This window comes from Rousettus aegyptiacus, unplaced genomic scaffold (assembly GCF_014176215.1).
Source record: "Rousettus aegyptiacus isolate mRouAeg1 unplaced genomic scaffold, mRouAeg1.p scaffold_m13_p_13, whole genome shotgun sequence".
Taxonomy (NCBI): Eukaryota; Metazoa; Chordata; class Mammalia; order Chiroptera; family Pteropodidae; genus Rousettus; species Rousettus aegyptiacus.
Genome location: NW_023416288.1, coordinates 48,868,140 through 48,891,964, shown reverse-complemented (window position 1 = coordinate 48,891,964; position 23,825 = coordinate 48,868,140). Strand labels below are relative to the sequence as shown.

Below are 23,825 nucleotides of genomic sequence, written 5' to 3'. Positions count from 1 at the left end.
ACTTGACGTGAGCTGTAAAGGGCATGACCACGAGGAATGAGCTGAACCTTCCATTCCTGCCGCTGGTCAGACGCTGCTTTCGGGCGGAAGTCAAACAGTCCGTGAACAACGTCACGCCACACCCACGTTCTGTTGGCGACCAGAACGTCACGCCACCAGACTAGTTCGGTTGCCAATGAAACGTCTTCACAGAATTAAGAGTTACAAGAAAACCCTCAGCAGTTTCCTAGCGTGCGACGTGGCCCGCCGTGGCAGGGCTGTCAGTTGTCCTTCCCTTTCTGTGTGTGACCAGCTATCGGAAGGTTTCTCTCTAAAGAGTCCTCCGGGGACACACGTCTGACTACGAAGGGAGAACTCCTCCGGCTTCACTTGCCTCTCCGTCTTGACGGGGGCTGCGGGGAATTCAACGCTTGTTTACAGTGCTCGAAAGCGGCCGTGGTATCTGCTGTGACTACCAGCCCACCCTAAGCGGTGACCCTGCGGACCTGTTCCGCAGCAAGACCCCTGGCCCACCTTTATCACGGGACACATGCTGTACCATTAAAAACCCATCTGAGCTTTACCTCAGCGGCTGTCGGGTGCAGAGTAATTGCCACAGATATAAGACCCGACCTGGGACCATTTGGGGAGGAACCAAAAGCTGGCGTAAAAAATAAAGTGCCTGGCTCCGTTTTGATGTCATTCCATCTAGATTCTGAACCTAAAAGAGAAAAACAACACGGGGCGTCAGGGGAGCGAGGCCCCTGGCAGCCCAGCTGCTGCTGCGGGAACGTCGCGGCCAGGTGTGCGCCCACCTTTGCCGGCCGTGCTGGGGAGGATCGGGATGATGGGCGACGGCACCGGCTCTGGGGGCTCCTCTTTGACCAGTGACAAATCCGGGTATCGAGTCACTTCCATCCCAACTACACTCTCGGGAGAGGACGAGGGGACAAAGCTGTCAGGAGTGTCCCGCTCGCCGCCGGGGTCCTGGATCCTGCGTGAGGAAAGAACATGCCCGTCAGCACGAGCAGCCCCGCCGCCAGGCCCCCCGTGCCGGCCCGGGGCAGGCCGGACATCTGGACAAGCTCGGCGGCATCTTCGACTGCTGAGTTGCTCCAGGGCTATGCTTCCCTCTGACTGACGTGTCAGCGTCCAGGGTTCAAGGCCTGAGGAGGGAGGCGTCAGGGCCCCACACGGCATGCCTGCGACATCCCAGAGCACATGGCAAGGGCGCGCGTGGGGCCAGAGAGAGCAGCGCCCACGGCTGGCGGTCGCGGCCAGCAGGCACCCCCGCGCACGGGAGAAAACCACACGGCTTCACAGGCCTTTGTGCTCCTAACCGCGGAAGCACGGTGATGAAAAGCAGAGGCCGGTCCAGCCCAGGGAGCTAGAGGTTACCAAGGCAACCGGCGCTGGAGGGCAAATATGGTCTGGGTCTCAGGCTAAACGCCGTGGGTCAGCCCGTGAACCTGGTGTTGCCGGAGGACCTCAGGAGAGTCCCTGGGACCCCTCGCACGCCCAGGGGCTGCCTCCCGTGGCCACTCCCCGGCCACAGACTGGCGGCTGCTGGCAGGAAGGTGCGCGAGGAAAAAAGGAGACCCGGACACATTTTCCCATTGATGAAGGAAGGAACTCGGTCCAGATGACGTCTCATCAAACAGAGACTGTTATCTGACTTTCCGAGAAGAGAATAACCTGATGAGGTACGCAAGCACCTGTCCTGACCTACCAGCCGGGCTGTGATTAGCTAAGGGACACCGATTGTCTCCCTTGGGGCTCAAGAATGGACACAAAAGCTATGACGCTCTGGACAGGACAGTCCTTCGATTCTCTCCCACAGCAGCATTCTCTGACATTTGGCACATGTGCAAACATCAACAAACGTCAATTGTATTGATGGCTTATAACAGACAATAACATTTGAAATACTTTGCGTGGAGATTCCCATTGCCTTCATGTCTATTCAATTATTATTTGTTGAACTTCCCATGTCATTTAGGATTTCAAAAATCCACGAACATTTTAATAGTAAGAACGTTTGATAAACTTTAAATTCTCAAGAAAACCATTCACCAAATGCTACCCCTTAAATGTTTTGACATGCTAGTCCGACAGACTGTGCTATATACGCCCACGTATCCATTCCAGGAATCAGCAACACCTATGAGACGCCTGAGGAAAAAGGCGCGTCTACCTGAGGTCCTCCTGGGTGCTGTGAGGTGGAGTTGGGAGCGACGCTGGCACGTCGACCGCCTTCGGGCCCTGAGCGAGGGCCCTGGCTAGCAAGTCCTCCTGCGGCCTGAACGGCAGCTGGAACGGCTTGGGTCCTAGACTTTTGGTAACTGGAAATGCAAAGACACAACACCACGAATTAAGTCAGAGCCGCTAAGTGGGCAGAACCCGACAGTCTGACTGCCACTTCGCCAGAAACTGCTAGCAAAGGCACACTCCTCAAAGTGCAAAATCGGGAGGTTCACCCGCCCTACCTTCATGGCTCACTAACACTCCGGCCTTTCCCGCGAGTTCTTCAGTTGTCGCAAAGCCATTTGCCATCTTCTGACAAGCCATAGGAGGTGGTGTAGGAGGAAGAGAGGCAGGGGGTGTTGGAGGATTACTTAAATTATTCTGCTGCAGGAGACCAAAAGATTTTAAATTATATGCTACTGAGCAAATATGCCATGTCCTTGCTAAAACTTAGTTCTGTGAATTTTTAGCACATGGAAGCAGGCTACAGAAATATGTAATCAAGGTGCCTCTTCATTCCTAAATGCACACTGAGAAGAAAAATAAATGTACGAGGCCAAAAGGAGACTTTTTAGTGGAACGAAGCTCACGACTGTTTGGACGTATACTGTCCACGTTTCCTTTGCCCAGCTCGAGTGCTCAGCTTTGAAGTTAAGAAGCAAATTTACATTATCCCTGGTTTGATTCTATACAACTCTATATACTTCAAGTTTCATTGTTGTAGCCAGTGACCGATAGCTTAAAAATTTTTTTTTATTTGAACCAATAAATTGTTAAAAGTTCTCCAAATTTCCTTTATTGAGTTCTCATTAAGATATGCCCCGGTTCCATAAAAACCCTGAGAATGTGTGGTCCAAATCCTATCATTGCAGCTCACATCCTAGACATGAGAATCTAGATTCTCCAAAATCCTCTACAAGAAGCAAAAGCTGGAGAAATACTAAAATGACTGAATCATTCAGAAATGTTCTTCTCCTCCAAACATCTCCCATGCTTCACCTTTGTCGTTTACTAATTGTTGGAATCTACCAATAATCATATGCAAATCAAGTGCAAGGTGAAACTGCAAATCTGGCAAAGACCAAGGGTTTCGTGAAGAGGATGAAGTGCTAGAGAACAGCGTGCATCAGAAGAGAAGGCGTTTACGAGAGGCAGGACAGAGTCCGACTGAAGAGCAAAGCCAGCACCAGTCATAAACGCAGCGCAGCAAGAGAACGACTTTAACGTTAGAGGAAGATGAGAAGCCCTCAGGGAACCCGACGATACTCTCCAGTATCTTTGCAAAAAAAGATCATTTCACGTAAGTCAGATGTGAAGTTAAGAATGTCTAATAAGGCTATCATAAAACTTAAATTATACTGAAAGATAAACTTGACTTAGTTTGATATAATTTTAGTAGTCTCAGAACTAATGTATAGTTGCAATTAGTAACTAATTAGACAAAATACATGTAAAAATTTTTATCGGTTCCTTTCTTGGGAAAAATTCCTAACTACATTTTTATCCTATTTACTATGAATTTCGATTCATTTTAAGAGTTATGGGGAAATATCTTCTCTACCATGGAAATACATAATGGGTATTTTTCACAATTTTTATTCTTACACGAAAATTTCAAACGTTCATGTTAGAAAACACTTCACCCAGTAACGTGTTAGCCTTTGGGTTGAACCGAAGCTTAAATGAGACTTGGAAGATTAGACGTGAACTAGGTGGACAACAGGACACGCTCTACCGATGCTGACGCGGCATCCAGCGGGGAGGGAGGCGACGCCTCGGCAGAGGAACATACCTTGTAGATCAACTGAGAATAGTAATCCGAAACCCCGTCAAGGGTAGCACTGCCAAAAGCTCCTAGCAGCCGGCTCCCACTACTGAGTTGGCCACTGCCATAAGGGAGAAAGTGCGCAAAGTTCACTCCAGTGATCGGTTCCATTAGAGGGAGCAGAGAGAGCTGCTATTAGAAAACACAGTTGAGAGTGATGAACACGGCAAACACAGGGCGCTTCTCAGCTCCTAAGACCCGAGGCGGCCTAGTCAAACGAGACTCGCGAGAAGTCAGACTTAACAAATGTCAAATGTCAAAATGCTGGAGTCACGTGAGAGAGACTACGGAACCTGAGACATACTGTCTTCTGGTCTGTCTTAGAGGGATGCTGCCAGGCATCTAACAAGAACACACAGGGCTTCTCTTTGCTCAGCAAGAACCAGGGCGTGAACGGAGGCTCGGCGCCCGCGCCGCCGCCCTCGCAGCCGCCTCCCGCCTCCCGCCGCCGCCGTGCGGGGTAAGAGCGGCTTGCTGCGGGGGCACGCCAGCAGCTACACTGCTTTGCATCTGGAGGCACAAATAATGCGAAGTTGGTCCTGGCGCTGAGCTGCTCCCTTTGGCCATGCGTAAGTCCTGCCTGTCGCCTGCCACCGCACCCACTTCTCTAACACCCAGTGCCCACAGGACACAGTGCAGCTGTGCAAATGGGAGCTCCGTCAGGTTCCCCGGTGAGATGTCTTTTATTCCCGTAGCTCTCTACTTTAATTAGGAAATGATCACGATAAAGAAAGTTTCGGCTTAACAGGGTTGAAAAATCGTTTGATGTTCTCACAGCCTTGACTTTTTAAAGGCGACTCCAAAAGGCTCACCTGTTTCAGGTGGGTAAAGGTGTCGGCGGTGGAATACATAGCCTGCTTCTCCTCTTCATCCTTTCTCCTTTTCTTGGAGCGAGGCGCTGCCTTCTCCCCAGTCCTCTGAGTCCGTTTGCTTCGCTGTTTCTTGGTTTCACCTCCTCCCTCTGCTTTTGGCAACTGGCTGTTGCCACATCCAAAACCACCTTGCATTTGAGCCTCCAAAGTTTGCTGCCGTGATGAGAAAGGTTAAGCCGTAAGCGAGCTGCTCATCCAGGCCCACCCACGACACCCATTCCCAGCACGGGTACTAAGTCAAAGAGGGGAGGCAGGGCATCAAATGGTCTGTTCCCTGAACTTGGCAGCCCTCTTCTCGAACACTCCTGTCCAGTGTGGACACCCGCAGCGGCCAGCCTGGAGGAAGAGCACGGCTGAGGCACGGCCCCCAGCGGCCGGTCTGCACAGCGGTCTTGCCCCTGGGTACCCCCGTGAGTGGGTGCAACACTTGGTCTGCAGGGATAACTCACGGACTCCAAACAGCCCCACAGCCTATGCCTCTCAGGTGAGACGAGCAGCCAACCTCCGAGGTCAACAAAAACTGCCGAGGCTGCTCCGTCAGCTTAGCTCGCGACCCTACATCTGCTGAACAGTGAGTGCTGTGTGCTGCACGCCAGCGAAAGAGGCCCTGTGATAGCCAACCCACCTGGCCTTCTGTCTTTATCATTAAGAAGGGAGAATCGAGCAGTCCTCAGAAAGGTCTCCCCTCAGAAAGGTCTCCCAGGGGGGTGCGTCAACACCTAAAAGTAGGGGCTACTTTTCCCCAAACTTGACAGCTACGCTGTGCTACAGGCAAGTGCACTGCGGAATTTACTTTGAAGCAGTCTGCAGACCGTCTTTTAAAGACAGTTTTGAAGACTGTAGTTTCCAGTTACATGCTCAATGGCTTAAAGCGTGGACAGCAACATTTTTCTGTAAAGGGCGAACAGGTGAGTCCGTCAGCCTCTCCAGGCCACACAGCATCTGTCGCAGGTACTGGCCTTGGCCCTATACTGCAGTGGCCGCCACGGACAGACTCAGGAGTGAGCGGCCCGCCCACGTCCCAACAGGTCCTTTAAATTCATGGACACGGAACCTTGAATCATGTGTGATTTTCATACACTGTGAAATACTACTCTAGAGTTTTTTCAACCATTTGTAAGTGCGGAAAACGTTCTTTGCTCAGGCAAAGCAAGGGCGTGGAGGCAGGCTCCCACTGCCCAAGCAGGGCTACGCGGTGGTCCTCAGGGGAGGTCCCCACGGCAGCGGAGTGCGGTCACCTGGGAATGGTTAGAAATGCAGATTCTCTGGTGCCACCCGGACCTAACGAATCAGACCCCTGGGAGCGGGGCCCCCCAGCACAGAAGCCGCGGGCTCCGAGCTGTCCGCTCCATATTCATGTGTACGCCTCCCCTGGGGCCTGGTTAGCAACACGCTGATGGCAGGCGTGAGCTCACCGCGAGACTGCTCACTGCGTACCGAGCCCTGGGTCAGGTCACGCCACTGATGCCCAGACGGCGCTGGGGGCGGCAGCGGCCTGGGCATTCTCACTGGCTCACAGCAGGGCGGCAGCGCAGTCGCCTGTTTCAGTGTGTGTGGAGGGGTCAGGCGCCACTGAGTGCTAATCCACAGTCCCCAACCTTTGTAGCACAGAGACCGGGGCTCCCATGAGAATCTAATGCCTGGTGATCTGAGGCGGAGCCGAGGTGGTGAAGCCAGCGCTGGGGAGCAGCTGCAGGTACAGGAGAAGCTTCGCTCGCTCACTGGGCACTCACCTCCTGCTGTGCGGCCCGGTCCCTAACAGGCCACGGACGGCAAGACAGTACTGTACCGGTCTGCAAGCTCAGGGTTGGGGACACCTGCTCTAATCTCAACAACTACCCTAAAAAAGCAAGTATTACTGCATTTCAAAGAATGTTTTTAATTTCAGAGAAGCTCAAAAGATTAAACATCATCAAAAAGGATGTCTGCCTGAGATAAAAAGTTACTATTTTAATGTACGTTTCCCATCTTTTATCTGTATGTAAATATATTTTTTTAAAGACACAACGATCGTACTTCGCTTCCTTTGTTTTGGTGGCTGCTCTCTAAACTCGACATGTGGCGGTTCCCATGACACTGAACATTCTCACACAGCACGAATGCCAGCGGCTGCGAGGAAGTCCATCACCCAGAGTTAGAGAGACGGAAGTCACACTCTAGCAGCTACTGCAGCAATTTTAGGTCGTGCTCTTGCTCTTGCTTTTTCTGTATCGGCAGAGACAGGATCAGCTATTCACTCAGCTACATCTTGGCACACGTGAGAGTTTTACGTTCCTCGTGCCAGACTCCCACATGACAGTAGGTCAAAGGCAGGCATCTTCCGTGGAGCATTACAAGCACAGTGTGTGCGTGAATGAACCCCACGAAGCCCTGTGGCGACCCGACCTGAGGGGGGCCGTGACTGGCACTGCTGTGCAGAGGACACCGTGGCGCTGGCCCGCCCCGGCTGCTCCATGGCTCGGCAAGTGAGAGGTGCGCCCCCTCAGTTTCCGAGGAGGTTCTGGAACTGGGAAGGTGCTCTTCTCTGCACCCCGAGTTACAGGGGAGAGAACGGATGGACCCGGAGTGGAAGGCTAGGTCGATCCAACCACAGCCACGGCAGTTCTGCCGTGTGACCAGAAAGTGAGCTGATCTGTCACTTGTAAAATGGGGATAATAACTGTCCTTCCACATAATTTAAATGACGCCTTAGGGCACGTGCTCAGTGCTGCAGGGTGCCTGGAACGTGGGACGGAGTCGTTACCCCTGGTAACAGTGTCCCTATCCGGCCGCCCTCCCAGACGGATGCGAGGACCTGTGACTGTCCCCAGACTTCACGCACGTGCCACTGATCCCATCCCTTCTTTTTACCATGACACCCTTTTTTTGTTTTGTTTTGTTTTTTTACATGCAATTGCCAGTATTAGAACTTGACTTCGACTCCATTCACTAAATCGTGACTGTGCTGGGCACTGAGCAGGAACCGGGGGGCAGTCGCATCCTCGAGGGGCTGTTCACGGGGAGAGGACCAGATGTGGCTGTGTGAGCGCGTGGGCGGCCACACGTGTCTGAGGGGCTGAGCTAAGGAAGGCACCCAGAGAAAACGAGCCCAGAACTTAAGTTTCTAAAAAAATAAAAAGACACTGGCCGGACACAAAGAAGGGAGGGCGGGCGGAGCGGCAGAGGCAGCAGCGTCTGGCCACCTGCGCAAGGCGAGGCAGACACTCGGAGCTGAAGGCAGGCTTCGCCCCCGGGGCAAAGGGCGCAGTGGAGAGAGTGGGCGGAGACTGGGCCTGTGTGCTGGTGACAAAAACGACTGAGAAAGTATCACCACTGAAATGTGCAAAAATTGCATCAATCGAACCGCTCCTCACTCAATCTCCACGGAACAGTCACACAGGAAAGAGACAGGGAGTAACCCAGCACTTGCAAGACAACGGCCCCATTAACTGTCTTAAAACTGCAAATCTGGACAGCTGTGCACGCCACTCCACACCACTCATCGGACACAGAACCACTGAGTGACGTGCAGCGCCGCTCGGAGACCCTCAGAGAACTCCGGACAGATCCCGAAGGGGCCGGACCCAGGCCCCGTGAGGAGTGTTCACAAGGGAGCTCTTCTAGCCCACGAAAACACAAAAGCGCCCCAGAGGCTTCATGACTCAGGACAAAGCCACTCACCGGTCGGTCGGCGGGGCCCTGCCCCTCTGCGGGCCTGCCGTGCCCCGCGCGGCTGCCGGTGCAGGGGGCACCCTCCGGCACCTGGCTCGGGAGGGCGGCCGCCTTTTTGCTCTTCAGCAGGTGCCTCAGCAGCTCGTTGCCCGCGTCGCCCTTGGCAGGGGGCCCGGCAGCCTGTGGGGGCGTGTGCCCCGCACAGGCAGGGCTGGCCCCCGCCTTCTGGGCCGCTGGCTCCCCAACAGACTCCTCTGCTGTTGGCCCGTCTGGGCCTGGGTGCTGTGCTGGCTCGGCCGGCCCCGGCTCCGCATCTGTGGCCTGGGACAGGTCGCCACTGGGCCGTGGGGGTTCCGACTCCGGGACTGGCTGGCCCGCTGTCGCACCGCTGGCCGAGGGCCCAGCTGGCCCCCCCAAGTCGGGTTCCACCTGCGGGGGAGGCTCGCCAGGTGTGTGCCCCGGGGGGGTGGCGGTGGTCTCCGAGACGCCCGGGGTCTGTGGGGCGGTGATGTCTGAATGGGGAGTGGACGGGGCCCTGGTGGACTCGGCGTCTTCGTCTTTCTTCTTCTTTCTTGTTCTTTTCTTTTTCCCTTTCTCTTCTGGGATTATGTCAGAATATAGCTGGATGAGAGACTGCGTGGGCCCAGAATAACTCTGCGCGTGGGTGGCGGCCGGGTCCTGGCCACACGGGAGACCACTGCCGACTCCTGGCAGCGCCGCAGGCAAGGCGGGCGTGAAAGGAGGCCTCGCCGAGGACTGCTGGAAGCTGGCCCCGGGGAGCCCCCCGTGCACCTGCTTGGCAGAATGGAAGTTTGGGCTTGAAATGGGAACTGACGGTGAATCGGGAACAAAGGAGGGGGTCCCTCCTGGCCTTCGCTCCCCGGCCGGGATGAAAGGCTGGCCGGGCGGAGAACTCAGGGGCCCCTGTGGCACACCCGGTGGCGGCCGCTGAGGGGACTGCTGGACGGGCCTCGGGGCCTGCATGAAGTCACAAGGCAGGTCGGGGCTGTAGAACGGGGCCTGGGCCACGGACGTCCGACCTCCGGGCTCCGAGCCCATCAGGCCGTGCTGCTCCATCTCCAGCCTCTGCTGCAGAGCTCTCTGTCTGTCCACCTCCTGCATGAGCTGGATTCGCTGTCGCTCCTGCTGCTCTCGCAGACGCTCCTTCCGCTCCCGTTCCTGGAAACCTTCGCTGAAGGGGTTATTGTCATCAAATTCCACCCGTGGGGGCGGCCCTCCCTGTGGGCTTGCGCCCGGCACAGTGCTCGGGGCTGGCGTGCAAGGCTTCATCGGTAGCTGGGCGACTGGAGGCTGAATCCTCGGGTTGAGAGGGAGGTGAGCAGGGGCGCCGGGAGGCTGCCACCCAGGTAGGCCGGGCATGCGCGCGGGGCTGGAGTGGCCGGGAATGACTGCCGGGTGCGGCTGGAGCTGCTGCGGCACCAGGGGGAAGCCGGGCTGGCCCAAGGCCGGTGGGGGGACCCCGGGCATGCCGGCGGGCGGGGCCAGCGCACACTGCTGCCGCTTGCTACGGTAATCCTCAATCAGCTCCGCGTGCTCCTTCTGCTGCTTCCGGATCTGCAACGACAGGCGAGAGTCTCACTTACGCAGCACGTGTACCAGGCCAGACACCAGCTGAGGGGCACGGCCAGGTCCAGTCATCGGGGAGGCAGCGAGGTCGGGCAGCGGTGTAAGGGATTTGCTTAGGTGATGGCGAAACCCACAAAACTTTGATCGACAAAACATTAACTAAAGATTACCAATCTTTTTAACAACAGGAATTTTCTAAGGTCCTCTGTAAAACCTCTTTACATATGAAATAACACAAATTTAAAATACGTTTTCCTGAAACATAAGAAAATCTTATTGTGAAAGTCAAACTACTTAAACTGATCAAAAAGATAAAACAAAAAGGCCACACAGGAAACCAGCTCACTGTGACACCTTCGAGTCACAGTGACACACAGGTTGGAATGACTGTGGGACCCAGACGTGTGTGCAGGTTCCACTTCTGCAATGTACAGTAAAGCACAAGGTCCAGGGCAAGGGCAAGGACCTGCACCGCGCCCTCTGCGAGACGGGGAAACGGCACTCTGAACTCACGAGCTGACGTGCTCAAGGGGCGGTTTCTGAAATGCACGCAGCGCCGAGGGGACACTGTGTGACGCGTCCCCGGTCAGGTCCTGACAGACTCGTCGGTTCATTCCAAGGCCGTGTGCGCCCCACTCAGCACAGCCGGGCCCGGGGGCACTGCGCCCTCGGGGACCTGGAGGCGCGGTGCGGGCGCTGCGCACCCTGCCCCCGCGTCCCTGGGTGTGCAGGTGCCGGCACGCCGACTCGGCAGTGCTGGCAGGTTTGCAACTCGCTTTCTTCAGTCTCCCTGATGGCCAAGGCAAGGCTGACTCCAAGGGAGCGAACGCTGCTCGGGTGCGTGTCCCATTCCCCCGGGACCCGGCGCTCCCCGAGGGCTCTGTCCCTGCCTGCAGTCACCGCTGGGGCAGTAAGGGCCTGAGTGTCCCCTGCTGCCTCAGGCTTCACGCCCGAGGAAGGCGCTCGTCTAAGTCAGGAGGGTGAGACATGTCTCACGTTGTCACCCCAAGGCTGGGGCTGGCATTGCTGCAGGTTCGGAGGTCTCGGAGCTGTCATGCGTGGACGTGGACTCTCGACGCCCTGAGCACCTCGCCCACCCGCACGGCTCCTTACCTGCTCCAGCTGCTTCTGCACCATGCTCTGCTGCTCCGTCACGTGCTTGAGCTGCTCCGCGTCCTCCTCGGGGAACTCCCGGCCGGCCTTCTTGGCGGTGCGCTGCTTGGCCGACAGGGCCTTCTTAGACTTCCTGTGCGCGCCGATCTGCTCCTCCAGGTACTTCTGCTGCATCTGAAGGAGCTGCTGGGTCTCCTGGAGCCATTCTTCATACTGCTTACGCTGTGAGTCATCTGAGGGAAAAATGAAAAATTCAGCTCCATCAACATCCCAAAACGCTCAGCAATACAATTCATACAAATCCATTTTCATTATGCGGTTTCATTATGACCTCGTCATAGGTATTTTGAAAACACAATACTACATATTGGACGATAATGTAACTAAAGGAGATTTTAGAAAAATATTTGAGAAAACCAAAAATCACGTTTGCAGGACACAGGTTAACTTCATACTCATCAATAATATGAACCCAATCTTTGCAGAGAAGATCTTTCTCTAATGGAATGCTTTTATCCACTAAACTATCCAATTCTCTAACAAATAAGCCAAACTGTATGTTGCTTTATGTGTATCTTATTAATTCGACTTCACAGATTTTGAAGAAACAAAGACATAACCTACTAAGGTCCAGAGCATGGATCAGGTGTCATTTCCCATGCTAATTTTCTGGAGTTCATAAAGTTTTCCCTATTTCTTAATAGTGAAAGTGTCCTAACCTGAACGGGAGGGAACCTAGGATGTTTCAGAAAGGACCAACATGAATTTCATGTTTCATAAAGGAAATCCGTAAGTTCAAAATCTTGGAAAGTTTTATAAGATTTGTAACAGATTTCTATAAATAACAAATGTAGGGAATTATCCGAGTAAAATCTTTTCTGTTTTTATGACTGTCATTACTATCTCCCCGAATAGTTACATCTCTTCATCTTGTACCAACATTCCTGCTTTATTCTTTCAGGGCACTTTACTTCACTGATGCCAAGTCCGAAAAAAAAAAAAAAAAAAGTCATCTTATGGTAGTAAAACTCAGAATAAACCTTTTGACTCACTAGAAGACAAAGAAATGAATAAATACAATTCCAAGAAGGACATTAGCTGAAAAATTACATCCATGATAACAGAATATTGTCATACAGTGAGAATGCAACCAAAGCCAATGGGCACAATAAAGCCAGAAAAAGCCAGTTGGTCACAGCAGTTTGGTTGTAATGCAAACACGTGTTCAAATTACGGTATTAATGCAGGGGAATTTCAAGAGTCAGACTTTGGGTTTGTTCCTAAACCCAGAAGTTCAGCACATGTATGAACGTGAAATCTAGTCTACTAAATTTGAAGGGCATTTGTCAAGAACAGGCTTTTTCACAAGATTTCAGAAGTTCTGCTTCTGGTAGAATGAGACCTACCGCAAGGAAAGCCTTTCTGGTTTCTGGAACCAGGAGAGCAGAGGTGAGCAAAATGAAAAATAATGGTGAAAAAAAAGTTAGCTAAACAGTCTGAAGATTTCCGAAAGGTTCAGTCTGGGGAGAACTTAAATGCTACCCTGAACCGCCTTGGGACCCCTGGAGGCAACTAGAATGGTTCAGTGGGATCCTCCATCCTTGACCTTCACGCCATGCTGCTAACCCGACTTATTTCTAAGCACGGTCCCTACGTTGTTCCCATTGAGTGTCCTTGTTGCTTACGCAGACAGTCATTAGAGGAAGTAGTTGTTTAGTTCTATGGATTGTAAAGTGCCCGATCTACAGACATACATATATAAAAAAAACAAACCAACAATATTGAAGAGAATGGGGAAGATAATTTTTCTGTATTAAAATATTAATCTCTAACTAAATCTTCATGCATACGAAAAAAAAGCAATGAAAATACATGCCTTGAGGAAAAGACGCCTACTAGGGTTTCATAAAGGATGAGGGCACTTAGACTTAAAATAATGCACCTACGCTAACTCCAAGTTTTTAAAAGAACACAAATGTAGTGCAAACAAGCAATCCCCAGAGAACACATAACTTATTAGATTTATACTTACTGACAAAGCCTGGACCAAAATTTGGAGGATTAGGCCTAGAAAGCTGATGTGTTATACTGCCATCCTAAAATAAGTAAAATTTACAAAGAGGTTTATTCCACATTTCAGTTAACGGGGAAAAACTTTTTTAAAAAAGAAAGAAAGAAAAAGGGAAGGGAAAAAAACCCTTTAATTTCCTGACATCTTTAATGCTCTCATTTTTATAAAAAGTAGATGAATTGGGTGACAGCCCAATTTCTGGAAATTTTAAGGTATCTCTGAAGTGTTAATATTTTCTTGATTTAGTTGAAAAACAATTATATTTGAGGTAAGGAATTATTCATCAGAGATAATAATAGTGGGCAAATCAAATATTGTTAGTACTTAGCTAGAGGATACCTAAAACCCCCCTTTTTGATGAAATCTACCTGGGTTCTCTTCTGCAGTTAAGATAAACATAGGTTCCAGACTGACTAAATTCCACTCAACAGTCATTTATAAACAAGAACCAATGTCTCTAATATGTACAAATAACAAATATATATTAATTAAAAATATTAGTCTTATTTTCTAACATCTTGTTTCTTCCAGGATGACTGAATAGTTATTAATCTTACAATTTCCTGGCGACGATCCAATACATTTAACTTGAAAAAGTATTTACTCAGTCGTTACAAGTTCTACGAAACAGGCAGGAGCTGTACACAAGGTAACAATTATGAATGGCACCAGTAGCCTGAAGGAACTACCCAAACCTGGCGGTGTAACAGCTGGCAGATCAGCTAGGGGGGGTTAAAGAACTTGCCTAAACTTGCAGAGTATTTTCATAGTGGAACTGAGATTAAAAATTCGGCTATGAAGCCGATGCTTTTCCCACTGTATGAGACAGTGTCTCTCTTTTCCATTTAATAATAAAACGAATATAATTATCAGCAAAATAAATCTAAAGCACAAGTGGCAGGGCAAAAAAGAAAAATTCCAAAAAGACATGTAGAAGGTAGCTTGGAAGGTGGCTTCCCCTTGAGGCAGACACTTGGGGGAAAAAAAAAATCACTGAAGAGCACAGTATGTGAAATGAGCAGTACTACCTTCTCAGACATTGGCTGGCACTAAATATTTAAATATTTATACTTAAAGCTGATCATGATGAATTGTGAATATTTAAAAAACTAAATTACTCCAAAGAATAAAGAGCAGAACATGACTGTCTAAATAGAATGATTCTAATTATTTTCTATTGTTTATAGCAGTTTTATATTTTAAATGTAATGAATTAATTTCAAAATGTAGGTTGGGAACATACTTTGTGGACTTAAGAGTAAATAAAGCAAAACAAAAAACTTAAGCATTTGGTTTCCGTCCAGTGACTTTCTACCCTTAAATATACAGGTCCTTTTCAAGAGTTACTGCCAATTTTTTAACCTTAATTTGTCTTTCTCTTTAGAAGTTATGAAAAACCTTTACTTCTGCTGAGCTGATAGCATATGCTGGCAGTGCTCTAAAGCTTCTAGGACTCTCTAGAAGTGGCCTCACTCTGGAGAAGAGGCTGGGTGAGAAACACGAGACCTGCATCCCACAAGGGCTGGTGACAAGCAGCGGTACCTGCGTGAGCGCCTGTGGCAGGAGGCTCTGGCCCTCGCCAGTCTGGTTCCCAGTCACCGAGTGGCCCACGAAGGGGAACCTGCGAGAAGGAAGCGCTGGGTATCAAACGGTGAGCATCCAGAACTAACGTCATTTCGAGTGCTCGACAATGTCCCCTGCAGGAAGGAACAGCACCGGCAATGTCCCCCCCACTGAGAACAGGTGCCAGAGCCTGTTTCCATGCGTACGCCTCTGTGAGTGGGGGCTCACGCTACTCTGTCGTTCCTCATGTGGAAGGAGGCCTCCGAGGCTACCCCACCACCAGGCGCGAGGCTGCGGAGGCAGCCAGCCAGGCTGCTGCGATGGTTTGTCCCGCTGGATGCCTCATTAGACCATAATGTACAATTAATTCGAGTCTTTTGGATAAAAAAATATATAGTGAAGACATAGCTTTATTACATAAATTCTAAAAAAAATTCTTCCGATCTTTATTTAAAAATAATTGGGAGCTTATTTTGTATTCTAAAACTAAAGGTGCAACTTAATTACGTTTCATAGATTTTTGTATATTTTTGTACATTTTTGTAGATCTAATGTTAAAGCAAATCAGAAACACGTCATTGACAAAGAAAACGTCTATATAGTTAAAAATATTTGGCAAAATGTTATTTATTCTAATTAGACCTACAAACTCTTCACAAAAACGTTATTGCTTTAATGAAAACACTTCCGCTAGCTACCAAATGCTTCAGCATAACTATGTTTATCGGGCACAATGTCCAAATTGTGTATCGAATATTGTACATTAGTATTTAGGTGCTTTCAGAACTTAGAACATATGCTTTTTAATTTTTTAATCAGATTTTTGAGTCACCTCTCGGCCCCTCCACCCACTACAGCCCTGATCTTCAATGATCTCTTAATCCAATTATCACAACTGCCCTTAGTCAGTACATCGTCCCACTTTGAGGGACTATCACCTCCACTTCTTCAGAGCCCTTGGCGGAAAAGCAAACGACGTACAACGCTGTGCCCGACACGTGACCTGTGTCAGCAGAGCTCTGTGCTTTACAGAGAGACAGGGTGCTGGACGCAGGAGTCTCACTCTGCGGCCCACCTTTAAAGCCAAGTGCCAAATGGAATTTAGCATTCCTGTTTTGACTACAGATAGCAAACTACATTTTATCATTCATCATTACTTTGAAGTTATGGTAATTACTAGACCTACCGCAAAATTCATTAATATATTAAGAAGTGCATGCGTTATAATTTTTAAGTAACTACATTTCAAATATGATTTTTAATATTTGTATCGCACAATTATATATTTATATAATTGGTTATATAATTGTAATACTGTATTTTTGTTTTGCATATAAAATGTTTTGAGAAAGAATTTAAAAGCTTCACAGGAATGTCAAAAAGGTTCATGAAAGAAAACGTTAAGAATCCCTGTGACAAAGTGTCAAAAGATGCAGGGCAAAAGTGAAAATCCCGGGAAACTGCTATCTCCACTTTGATTGCAACAATGTTTCTTACCTGCTTACAAGTTCTCAACAAATGAAAAGAACTAAGCTTTTAAGGATGTCCAATTTATCTTCGGTATGTTTATCTTAAATTTACGTAGACTTTATGTTCAATTCCATAATCAACCCCATTCCTTTTCATAAACAGTTTTTCGGTGAGATAATTAGGCTACATTGAGGCTCGATCCTACTCCACAGACACGTGTCAGACAGCAACACACGGGAGGACCACTCGCGGTGCCCGCTACAAACAGATGGACAGCCACCACCTGCGGATAGTCCCACGCAGGTCTGCAGCGAAGCAAACTCACCTGCATTTAAAAAACACCCACGCACTGTTGGTGGTCCTCGGTCAAAACTTACGGTACTGCCAGGAGGCTGTTCGGTATCCCTTCGGGGGCACGATTACTCCAATTTCAGAAATCCATATGGTCAAACGACTCTTAAGAGTCATTTCCATTTTTCTGCTTACAAATTTTCCCAACTGCTACCTTTCCAATGTCCTTTTATCTACTCACTTTTTTCTGAGTCGAATTCAGTTTGGGGGCACTTATTTATTTTTTTGACCTTTTCTTTATTTTTCATGTTGAAAAATAGCTCATCATATGTTCTAACACCGTTTATACTTTCCTAACTATGGTAGTTCTTATGTGCAGATCCCACGCTCGGACGTGCTGGTGTGCAGGTTGGGTGGCTTTTTGTTGAGTTTCAGATGTTCGGTTTACTGTTGTTTATAGGGAGAGATCTGTGGACGCCTCTCACTCTGCCCTGTTTCTGACCTGAGGCCACTTACTTTAAAACTGAGTTCATAGCTGCCTTAAGTACTCAGTAGCTTTACTGAAGTATCCCACTTTTCTGAATGCATTGTTTCTTTGACGGAATAAAAAAATATTCACAGGCGTAAATTATCATCTTATGTCAACACAGAACAGTTTAATTTCTATTTTCCTGCTTATCTTCTCATCTGAATCTGTTTAGGAGGAACGATCTCTGTCCCAAGCAGCTCTGAAGGATGAACTACTCTAAAGGTATTTAAAAGCACACTTAAAATACTTTGGATTTCCTGATTATATCCAACTGACATCACGACAAACTTAGATACTGCTCGTTCCTAGTATACTCTTCCTAGGTAGGAGCGGTAATTTCACGCGCTTCCCGAAGCCGAGCGAGAGTGAGAAACAGTGGCACCCACCTGTTCGTGACCACTGGCGGCATGCCCATGTTGCTTTGTGCCATTACTTTATTTATGCCTTTCAGGGCCACCATTTTGGCTTTCATTATGGGGTCTGCAATTGCATCAAGATCTAAAGAAGAAATATATTTTAAAGTCACTTACTTCACAGTACTTGGTTCAGGTTACACTAAGAGGTAATGTAACTGTCACAAACATATAACAGACTCTTATTCCTTATTATTTAATAATCACTATGAGAGGTTTCTAGACTATGTAAGGAATTACGATGTACTAAGAACCTCATCCTGAATTTAACCCCATCTCAGTGACCCATAACTGAAGCCAAGCTTTAATACCTCGGTCCTGCAAGAATCAAAACAAGAAGTCTGTCAAATACAAAGGGGATCACCGCGATAATCCAAAGCAATGCAAATCCTTTTCACCCAAACACCTGCAATGCTACTCAGAATTCCTTGGTTAGTAAACATCTCGAACGGGAATCTGCAGTCATTTCCGGGACTAAGAAACTCCACTAAATTAGTTATCGCTCTTTAACAAGGAGAAATGTATCAACTTCTTGAAGCCATGTCCTTCAGTGGCACAGAAATACAACAGCTCTGGCCACATGTAATTTTAACACTGGACTCCCATAAGCTAACCTCACAGCACCCTAAAGCCCACAGCGGCCACCGCTGACACTCGCGGAGACCCCTACCGATGTTGGGGAAGAAGGGCTCTGACCGCTGACGGATCATGGCTTGCATCTGCCTTTGCTGTTGCTGTTCCTGCCTCTCTTGGTCCAGAAGGTCCTGAAGAAGTAGAGGCTGTTCTTCCAGAAGGAGGGGCCTCTCTCTACTCTGCTGGGTCAATGCTGGAGGGATCATCAGCTGGTGGGGTCCGGACATGCCGCCGGCTCCAGACTGACTGGTTAGAGGCACAGTTTGATTCGCAGGTTTTCCTGTCCCGAAACCATGACTGACCGCCGGCTGACCCTGAATGAATCCTGGATTTACCTGCACACCCTGAGGAAAAGTATGGTTTAGCCTGGAGACTACTGCCACGTTAGAATTCATGGCGCTATCCATGACACGGCCAGGTGGCGTCACTAAGGGGGGCGGCAAACCTGACGCATGACCGGATGGTGAGGCTGGCAGAGTCGGCGGAGGAGACCCCAATGGCCTCACGTCTGGATTATCAGATTTTTCATTAGCAAGTAAACCCGAAAGAACTGGAGTGGATCCGGTGATGCCACAAGGGTTTAGGACATCTTCGGCGGGCAGCGGCGCGGACCCAGGAACGCCTGCGCTGGAGCCCGCGGGGTCTGGATTAGGTCTGTTGTCGAGGGGGTCCGCGTCACGGGGCTGCAGGGAAGCCTTTCCACCATGGTTCGTGCCCGTGGGGGCAGAAGCCTGTGAGCAGGGAGTGTCGATGGTCCCCTCGTCGCTCTTCACGCTGCCACACCTGGCTTCCCCTCTGGAGCTCGGAGACACCACTTCTGTCTTTATCTCACTGGGATCGGCGGATTTTTTCCACGGAGAATGTTTATCGGAAGGAACCACAGTTTTAACTTCTTGCTCCTTTTTCTTCCGTTCAACAGGAGCACTCTGATTATCTAGCTTATCATCAATTGGGACATTGAGGTCTAGCTCCTCATTAAACATGCTTTTCTTATCTCCTAGGTCGAGTTCTGGATCCGTGTAGGCAATAATGTCAAATTCTCCTGACCTCAAGAGGTCATCCAGGTTGGGATCATTCGTCTCCAAATTACCTAAAGTATCCAGTTCGTCGCCCTTGCCATCCTCTGTGTCTAGATTTAAATTCTCCAGGTCTTCATCGTCCAAGTCCTTGACCTCAACCCCCTCCAGGTCTTTGACATCTAGTTCTTTTACAGACGGGTCATCAGAGTCAAGTTTCTCCTCGAGACCGTCAGAAGACTGGGTGGTTACCTGTAAATGATCAGATGATGTTTCAGCCGGTGAAGAAGTTGGCAAAGGGGCCTCTGAAAACTCACCCCCTAAGGGATGACTCAGGGACCTCACGACCATAGAAGATGAATGGACAGGATGACCTTGCTCTTGATGAGACGGTGGCACCTGCTCCAAATGTGGATGCACAGGTAGCTGATTAGGTAGACCTTGGGCAGGTCGTCTCATGGGGTCTGTGTGTCTGGGGCCGGGCATGTCCGGCCGGGGGATGAAGCCGACGTGTCTTGGCTGAGGAGGGGCCTCTCCAGCACCACCAGGAGTGGAAGGGAAGTGCAGCCGTGCCCTCCCGTCGGGGGCCCTGTGCCTCAGTTCAATGAATGCATGGCAGGCGTGCTGAGCCGGCAGGCTCTGCGGCGCGAAGTGCTGAGGCAGCCCCACCAGGTTACCCATCTGAGAGTTATTCAGAGGCCTGGGCATATCTATGGGGACTGGTCTTCTCAGGTGCGGAGGGGCTCCAGACCCTTGCATTTGCTGAGGAGGCAGGAGGAAGCGTTCCTGACTTGACAACGTGCTGTGACTACCTCCTGGAAATGCAAATCTAAAAGAAAAAAACAGCATACAGTTACATATTTTGTTGAATTTAGAGCTATACTGAGAAAAGGAATAGTTTTAGACTAAACTCAGATACAGAATAAATATTGCCAAATATTTAGGAAAAATGAAAAGATCGTAATTAGAAAGAACTTATAAAGTGTCTACATGCAGGTAAATTTTACCTAAGCACCCTAAACTGAACACAGTATCTGAGCTCAAAAGATGTATGCTCAATGGTAGCATGAACTAAGACAAAGGAACAGCCGCCGAGCAGACGGAACCCACTGTCCAGAAACGAGCATGCTACTGCTGGAGTCGAGAAGGAACCCACTGTTTTCTGTATCGAGGGAGCCTGTGGGGGGCCCTGGATGAAGGTAGAGAGAGCTAACGGGAAACACCAGAGAGGCTTCCGGGCCTCTGCTCGTGAGAAGACAGAGGTGAAGGCGTGATGACTGGGCAGGCTGGCTACTCGCTCGAAAGGAAGGCAGTGAGCGAGAAAGACGACGACGCATCGTCTGTAACGACTCAGCAAAATAACAAATTACGAGACTTTTATTATTTATACTGTACCTCGTTCTAGAAAGAACTAAAGGCAATTTACAAATAAATGTGATATAGAACAGGCATGCATTGAAACTAAGGAGAAAGAAAAGAGAAAAATAAGGATGAGACTGTAACACAGAGGTAGATACTGGGGTAAAAATATGTCTGATGGAACGAAAGGCCTACTAGCTTTACGGCCGTATCTCATCCCAAAAAGACCCTGAAGGAAAACATCCTTTCAATGGGGACATCTCCACAAATACTTACAATGGAAACTAAACTTCAGACTTGGGGGGAGAGCATTCCCACTCACGTCTCAGGAGGCTCCGCCTGAACACGGGAGTTAAGTCCTAGCGGGGTGACTGGTTTAACGACCCCGCTGTCAACACTCAATGACAAAGGCAATCTTCAGAGGTCCCAAAGGTAAAAATAAATTCCGTGGCCTGTCTTTAGTGGACGTGGCCCTGGTCACATGGCAGAGGGATGGAGACGTAAACAGCAACCACCTCCTTCCTGGCTGAGAGAACTTTGTGTCTGTTCCCTTCTGACAGAAACTTAAGTCTGGAATGGAACTGAAAGCGTTACCTGAATCCGGGCGGTCTCACCCCCATGCCAGCGACATCAGCGGGGTAGGGGCCACGCGGGTCTTTTGGGAAAACGGCGTATCTAGGTGCCAGGGGAGGGATGGCGGGCGACCGGATGCTCCCGGGGTAGGGGGGCGGAGGCCTGGTGAAGGCCTGGCCCGCGGCCTCGGGCTGCCAGCGCGGCAGGGGGCCGGCGTGGGGCATGGCCGCCGGGTCCTGCGGCCCCTTGTCCTGCCGGCACGCCATCTTCTTCTGCTGCTGCTGCTGCAGGATGATCTCACGCAGCTTCTGCCTCTGAGTGGAACAGAACAAGGTCACTGGAAATTCTGAGCCAACAGCTTTTTAAGTCCTGATGCTCCCAGCTTGGGACTATGGCAATGTTTAAGTTACCTTAATGCTTTAACGTTTCATCAAACAGGCGTTAACTACCCCATAGGTTATAAAATAGAACTCGATGGTTTGGGTCCTGTGCCTTGCCAGATAACTATCACAAAACTGAAAGCGTTCATGTTTAAGAATTCCTCTACGAATTCATAAATATTGAAATTAGATACAGAATAAATTCAACTGAACTGGTGTTAATTTTACCAGTTTTGGTTTTTTTTTTTTTTTTGGCAGCATGATAAATTCTACAGAGTATGAAGATAAACTTTTACATCTGTGTAGAAATTACTCAGTTCGATGAAATGAACTGTTTTCTCTAACAATTCACTTACATCACCTGAAGACATACAACGTGTTTACCTGTCTCAATTTCTCTGCATCTGCTTGAGACATATTTACAGTGTTCTGTGTATCAGTGACCCCTGGAGCTGGCCCAGGTCCAGGGAGTTGGGGGACACTGGAGAACTGCTGGCCTTGAGAGCTTACTGGAGAGTTAGAAGGAGCGTTGAGGTCCCCCTCTGACGCAGGCCGTGGCTGCTCAGCATCGTGGGCGACTTGACTCATTCCAAAAGCGTCAGGCTGAGATCTTGGCGTCATCGGAGGCTGATCGTAGGGATCACGAGCAGCAGATGGGGAAATGCGGCTGAAGGTGTCTGAAAGGCCGGGTCCAGGTGGCCTAGGTGTTTGGGAACACGCATCAGGTGGTCTCACCAAAGGGCCAGGTAAGGCTGATCCTCGATTTTGTGCTGTTTGCAGGAAAGGGTCCTGACTCGGCATGAGGACGGGCCTCGTCACGGACGACCGCGTGAACCCCTCCGAGGTCCTCGACCTCGGCGCTGCTGGTGGCTGAGAGTATGGGACAGGAAGCCCAGGTCGCGGTGTTCCTGGAGGGTGCACGTACGGGTCCGAAAGCCTCTGGTTGGCTGCCGACTGGGTGAACAAGTCAGCCTGGGCCGACGGCCGCGGGGTTGGAGGCTGCTGGCTGTACGGGTCAGCCGTGGGCGGCCGGGGAGTTCCCGGAGGGTGGGAATAAGGGTCTGGGTTGGAGCGAGATGGGCCCGCGGGCTGGGAGAACGCATCGCCCACGGGCCGCGGGGCTCCCGGGGTCTGGGAATAGGAGTCCTGAGCAGGCAGCCTTGCTCCGGGCCCGGGCTGCGGGAATGCCCGGGTGGGAGAGGCGAAAGGCTCGCTGGCCGCGGGGCGCGGAGTCAGCGGGGGCTGGCTGTACGGGTCACTGGACTGGCTGTGAGCAAAGCTGTCCACAGGTCTTGGGGTCAGGACGGGCCTCTCGTAGGGGTCAGCGGGCAGTCGCCTGGGGGCCTGCGACAGCGCTGCGTAGGGATCCTGGGGCGGCGCCCTGAAGGGTGCAGGGGCTGCGTCAGGGGGTGCGGGCGTGGCCAGGGGGCGCGCGTACGCGTCGGCGCCCCGCTGTCTTGGAAACACGTCGGACCGAGGTGTCGGCTTCGCAAAGTGATCGCTGCTCCCTCTGGCTGGCGGTTCCGGGGCCACGGGAGCCCTGCCCTGGCCCAGGGCCTTGGGAAGCTGGTCAGCTGTCAGGGGCCGGGGCGTGTCGGGAGGCTTCGCATAGGGGTCGCTGCTTACGGGTGAGGCGGGGCAGGCGTCCTTGGCAGGGAGTGGCCTGCTTGCCAGGGCCTCGCTCGCCGGGGCGGGCCTGGGGGCTGGCGGCAGAGGTGCCCGGGGCTCTGCCAGCGCAGCAGTCCTTCGGGGGACACTGGGGCCCGCGGGAGGCGGCCGTGGGGTGCCGACCATTTTTGCGTACGGGTCCATGGGTGATGGAGGCCGAGAGGGGGATACGGCCGGCGGGAAGAGCTGCGGGGGCGGGGGTGGCGCCAGGCTGTCCGGGGGGCCGATCCGGGCCGTGGGGGGCGCCGGCGCCTGCGGCTTCACGAACACGTCGTCCACGGACGCCGAGGCCGGGGCGCCGGGGAGCTGCTTGGCGAACAGGTCTTTATGGAGCGGCTGCGCCGGGGACAGACTCCCGCTGCCGGGCTGCGGGGTTGCGGGGCTCTGCGCCCCGCCACACGCGTCGGGGCCCACCTGGGCCAGCAGTGCTGCCGCCTGCTGCTGCTGCTGCTGCTGCTGTTGCTGCTGCTCGCTCTTCACCTGCTCCAGCTTCTGTGTGGCTTCGATCTTCGCCTGCTGCTTGCTCTTCTGGCGCATTTGCTGTTGAAAATGGAAAGAAACGACCCCGTGGTTAGGGAAGGCCGTGTG

At 50.9% G+C, this 23,825-nt stretch overlaps 1 protein-coding gene across 14 annotated transcripts in view; it reads right to left on the bottom strand.

Moving 5' to 3' along the window:
• The window catches only part of KMT2C (lysine methyltransferase 2C), a 194,036-nt gene that overhangs the window by 15,421 nt on the left and 154,790 nt on the right, over window positions 1-23,825 (bottom strand). For 8 of the 14 annotated variants that reach the window (XM_016163899.2, XM_016163904.2, XM_016163900.2 and 5 more), the window contains 14 exons: window positions 21,954-23,777; window positions 21,211-21,503; window positions 18,279-20,086; window positions 17,582-17,693; window positions 14,885-14,963; window positions 13,304-13,367; window positions 11,272-11,504; window positions 8,581-10,146; window positions 4,861-5,073; window positions 4,016-4,180; window positions 2,466-2,607; window positions 2,174-2,321; window positions 795-973; window positions 564-700 (listed from right to left, as the gene is read on the bottom strand). In XM_016163899.2, coding sequence (XP_016019385.2) covers window positions 564-700; window positions 795-973; window positions 2,174-2,321; window positions 2,466-2,607; window positions 4,016-4,180; window positions 4,861-5,073; window positions 8,581-10,146; window positions 11,272-11,504; window positions 13,304-13,367; window positions 14,885-14,963; window positions 17,582-17,693; window positions 18,279-20,086; window positions 21,211-21,503; window positions 21,954-23,777 — 6,963 coding nt within the window. The remainder of the gene's footprint in view (window positions 1-563; window positions 701-794; window positions 974-2,173; window positions 2,322-2,465; window positions 2,608-4,015; window positions 4,181-4,860; window positions 5,074-8,580; window positions 10,147-11,271; window positions 11,505-13,303; window positions 13,368-14,884; window positions 14,964-17,581; window positions 17,694-18,278; window positions 20,087-21,210; window positions 21,504-21,953; window positions 23,778-23,825) is intronic. The other 6 variants (XM_016163909.2, XM_016163913.2, XM_036230623.1 and 3 more) reach the window with 5 other exon arrangements.